The 5,000-nt window shown below is 34.4% G+C and overlaps 1 protein-coding gene across 6 annotated transcripts in view; it reads right to left on the bottom strand.

Moving 5' to 3' along the window:
* Positions 1–5,000, bottom strand: part of LOC307136294 (inverted formin-2) — an 81,720-nt gene that overhangs the window by 34,911 nt on the left and 41,809 nt on the right. For all 6 annotated transcript variants that reach the window (XM_079833185.1, XM_079833188.1, XM_079833186.1 and 3 more), the window contains exons 13-14: positions 4,028–4,128; positions 3,810–3,880 (exon numbers count right to left, since the gene is read on the bottom strand). In XM_079833185.1, the coding sequence (XP_079689311.1) occupies positions 3,810–3,880; positions 4,028–4,128 (172 nt within the window). The remainder of the gene's footprint in view (positions 1–3,809; positions 3,881–4,027; positions 4,129–5,000) is intronic.

Here is a 5,000-nt window from a genome sequence, read left to right as displayed (position 1 = left end):
TGTGTCTCTAGTACTTTATACATCTCTGGCATTATTAAGCATGTTTTTGCAAACATGTTAAACATTAGGGCTGAACGATACATCGAATTTTCATCGTCATCGCGATATGAACTCGCGCGATGAACACATCGCAACCGACAGCCTGACACGATGAATAAGGGAAAACAGTTTATTACATGCGCCAATCTGAGTAACGTATTCTGAACACTTGGATTCCTTCCACATTGAATTTTATTGAATCGCAAGTCTAGGAATGCGGCCATCAAATCCTGCTTACTAAACATATATTATAAAATATTTAGCTGCCGTCAACGGGGCCAGCGGCGCTTGGGCGTGTAAATCAGCACATAGGAGAATGTAAAGTCGCACGACAACTAAGCAGGAGCACCGGCGGTGGTCGGCCAAAACACTTTTTTTGTTTTATGTGAATATTAATGACACGAGTGAAGCACAAAGCTTCATTTACAAAATAAATAATAGGTTTGCAATTAAATGTTACATCGCAGCCATGGAAACATAAGGATTCATGCCGAACGAGAGAGGAAGCTTTGTGTGGCGAGACAAATTTAAGATTGCTTGCGTTTTGCGATCTGGTCACACGATTTTCCTCGAATTTAACAATAGGCTTACTCCATTTTATTCTACTGGACATGGAATCTCTTATTTGTTTCCCCAAATCCTCATTTACGTCTCTCAGGGGATTAAACGTGTCTACCTTGTTTGATTAATTTAGGAGTAGCCTAGGCTATATTCGCATCATTAACTGTGGTAAAGTAGAAAACGGAGTAGGACAGATACATTTTACTTCAAACTTTACTTAATTTAACACAGTTTGAGCTTGATGTTAGACTTGGTCAAGTTTATGTGTATAGCGTAGTTCATACACGCCGGAGATTTTTAGTTTCGCTTTCTCTCACAGCGCATAATCAAACAAAGCCTCAGTTCTTGACCCTGCGGAAGATAATTTCGTTCTTCACATTTTACTACAAGTAGCCGATCGGTTTTGGAACATCAAGAGAAAACATGAAGATATTAGAAAACGATGCTTCTTTCCTGCTCGTGTCTTCCCTTTCAGCTTAAAGAGGCATGACACACATCTGTGGGGAAATATCAATGATTTTTTTCTTTAACTAATATTTAACTTACTATTTATATTTCGATTATTTACAGATATTTATTTAAATGTTTTACAGACTGTAGTTTGTTGTTTCACTGACGGAAGTAGGCCTACTAAAATAAACACGCATGTTTGAGCCTCTTATATATATACACCTCAATCTCAATTAAATAGCCTACATTTTGAAAATAAAAAATATAAACGAATAATATATTTAACGAATTTATATATATATATATATATAAAAAATATATATAGGCGTGCGTGCGTGTATAGCCGCCACCTCAACCACCGCGGCACTGCACAGTTGCACTGCTGTGTTATATTTCGTTCTCCCTTCTATTTCTTTAATATTAAATGTTGTTTGAATTTCCAAGATAGAAACGCATTCTTGCCCTGGCTCTGTTGTTCTCCATCTCTACCTCCAGCTCCCGCTGCTCCTCTCCGACTCCATTGTGACTGATAACGCAAACTGTGCATTTTTTCGTTTTCATATTGGGGCGTTCTGAGAAATGCATTGAGTTGCCTTAATTTATTTAGAGAGTAAATAAACTCATGAAACAGAGAAGTATGGTTAATATCATCCATTGATTTCAACAATGTAACTGTATTCTAAATATCAACTATTTAAATTGACATTATTATTTAGATTAATTTCGATGTTTAGTTGAAAAATTTAAACTAAATTACTGATCGAATTATTGATCTAACGCCCACACTGTCACTGTATGATACTTGAAATGTTTCCAGAATGGCTATACAGCTGATTAAAATTATGCTGCATTATTTTCCTGTTTAACACTGTAAAGCTGCTTTGAAACAATCTACATTGTTAAAAGCGCTATATAAATAAAGTTGACTTGACTTGATTGTAACTGTAACGGAATACAGTTACTCATAATATGTATTCTGAATACGTAATGCCGGTACATGTATTTCGTTACTGCCCAACACTGAACACCACCTATTAAAGCACTAAGACATGAGAACAGTATAGCTAACATTCACATTTGAATATTTATCGCAAGTCATATCGTCATCGCAATATTAAACAATGTTATCGCACATCGCAGCTTTTCCTCATATCGTGCACCCCTATTAAACATTATCAACATGTTAGCAAAAGTGTTACAACATGTTTTTAACATGAATTAACACGTTGTTTGCATGAATTAGCATGTTGGTAACATTAACAAACACATTGTTAGCATTAAAGAAGCACATAGCTAACATGTTTTAGTATGTTGCTAGCGCATTTGAACACATTTATATTATATTTTAACACGTCTGTTAAAATGTAAACATTGCTTGCTTGAATTAGCATGTTGCTACCATGTTTTAACATGGTTAGCATTATTAAGTATTTTACTAACATGTTAAACATTATCAACATGTTAGCAAAAGTGTTAAAACATGTTTTTAACATGAATTAACACGTTGTTTGCATGAATTAGCATGTTGATAACAGTATCAAACACATTGCTAGCATTAAAGAAGCGCATAGCTAACATGTTTTAGTATGTTGCTAGCGCATTTTAACACATTTATATGATATTTTAACCAGGGCTCTGAACCGGTTCAAGGAACGAAAACGAAAACCGGAAACGTACAAAATTTTAAGAGGAACAAAAACGAAATCAAAATCAATTTGAATCGTTCTGAACAGAAACGTTAATTTGAAATGACTAATAACCGGTTAATAACGTTATTTTATCGTTCTTTTAATGTTGTTATTTGGCAGTGACCAATAATGAATAGAGTAGTTCAGCGTGTGACGTTGACGGATCAAGCGTGAGTGAAATGTCATCTATGAATCTACCGGTAACGCAAGTCAGTATGAGCGCGCATTTACACACCTCAAGTACATTTCTTTCCCCGCTGAGGTCATCAATGAAAGCGCAGGTATTGGAGGACATTCTTTTCGTACGTTTAAATAAGTAGTTCGGACTTTAAGCTCAAATAGTCTGATTTAGGCTAGTTTATGGATTTCGTTTAAGCCTGTCCAAGTAGGCTACTAGCATCTATCAAACATTTTTCCTATAGTCTTTCAGATTGCAGGACAGGTCAATGTTTTCTATATAGACGGCTGATGCTTCGTATTAAATGGTATGTTATATTGCATTAAATGATCAAGCTTTATTAGCTGACTGAATTTGATTATGTGATGCAATGACTTACTGTTGCGCAGTGTTTGCTTTGAAAATAGCAATGGTTATCCAGTTTATTTATTCTTTATTCATGCAATTTTTAAAACAAGTCATGTTGAAAAAAAGTTATCTACAAAGAATGTTATCACTCTTCTGAAAATAATTAGGCATATAGAGGGCCACTTTCCGCTCCATTAAAACAGGTCAATATTTGTCCCGCTGTTTATGCTTTGTAATTAATGCATGTATTTCTGTTGTGGTTTTAAAAATGTTATGAAATAAATATTTAAGTTTAATTATCATGCGTTATATTATTGAGTGAAAATAATTTGTTTAAAGTATAGGCTAAATTAAAATAACGTTATTAACCGGTATTTTTTCAAATCAACAGTAATGAGGAACGTAAAAGCGGAAACGTTAAAATATCGATTCTGCTCGGAGTGAACCGATTGATATTTTTTTCAGTTTTTAAACCCTGATTTTAACACATCTGTTGCGTGCATAAATTAGCACATTGCTATCATGTTTAATGGCGTTTTCCTTACATAGTTGAGGAAGTTTCCAACATCAAGGATGAGCTTGCAGAAACTAGGCAGCAGGGAACTTTTCCTGAGACCTGCGGGGTGACACACACTTCACTAAACTGCACCATTTAATTAAGAATTTAAAGTCATCACATTTATTTCTAAAGCGCTTCATACAACACAGATTGTGTCAAAGCAGCTTCACATTAATAAGCAGGAAATAACTGGTTTAAACTCACTTTCACAGGCCGCTTCCACCAGCTCGACCTTCGGCTTCAGGATCTCGAGCACAGACAGAGTCTCCTCACACAGTAACATACACTCGATCCTCAGCTGGTAACTGTTGAACAAAACTCAAATTCTCAACTAGAAAGTCAAGATCGTCTGGAAAATAAGCCTCCTAGCATGTTTTATGTTGCTAGCAAGTTGTTACCATAGCATGCGTCTAACTATTTTGTTAGCATGTCTGTAACATGTTTTAATACATTGTTGGCATGAATTAACATGTTGCAAGCATTTAACGTGTTGCTAACATGAAATAGCATGTTACTAGCATGCTTTAACAAACATGTTGCAAGCATGTTTTAATACTTTGCATGTTTTGTATTTTAGCGTGCTGTTAACGTTTTAGCACTCTTTTAATTATGTATGAATTAACACGCTGATAACATGTTTTAACACATTGCTTGCATGAAATAGCATGTTGATAAGGTTTAACATATTGCTAACACGTTTGCGTAACATGAAATAACACATTGCAAGCATGAAACAACACATTGCTAACATGTTTTAGTACATTTATATTGTTTTTAACACATTGCTTGAATGCATTAACATGTTGCTACCATGTTTTAACATTGTTAACATGATTAAGTATATTTAACACAAATTAACATGTTGCTAGCATGTTTTAACACATTGCTAACATTTTTTTCCATATTGATAATGTTTAACATGTTGCTAGCATTAATTAACACGTTGTTTGCATAAACTAGCATGTTGCTAATATTTATTAACACATTGCTAGCATGAAACAACACATTGCTAACATGTTTTAGTATGTTTCTAGCATGTTTTAACACATTGCTTGCATGAATTAGCATGTTTGCTATCATGTTTTAACTGTTAACATGATTAAGTATGTTTTAAACACAAATTAACATGTTGCTAGCATGTTTTACCATGTTGATAATGTTTAAAATGTTTGCTAAC

The sequence above is a fragment of the Gobio gobio genome, assembly GCF_949357685.1.
Source record: "Gobio gobio genome assembly, chromosome: 13".
Lineage (NCBI taxonomy): Eukaryota > Metazoa > Chordata > Actinopteri > Cypriniformes > Gobionidae > Gobio > Gobio gobio.
Note: the sequence above shows the minus strand (reverse complement) of the source record. Positions and strands in the feature narration are given on the sequence as shown.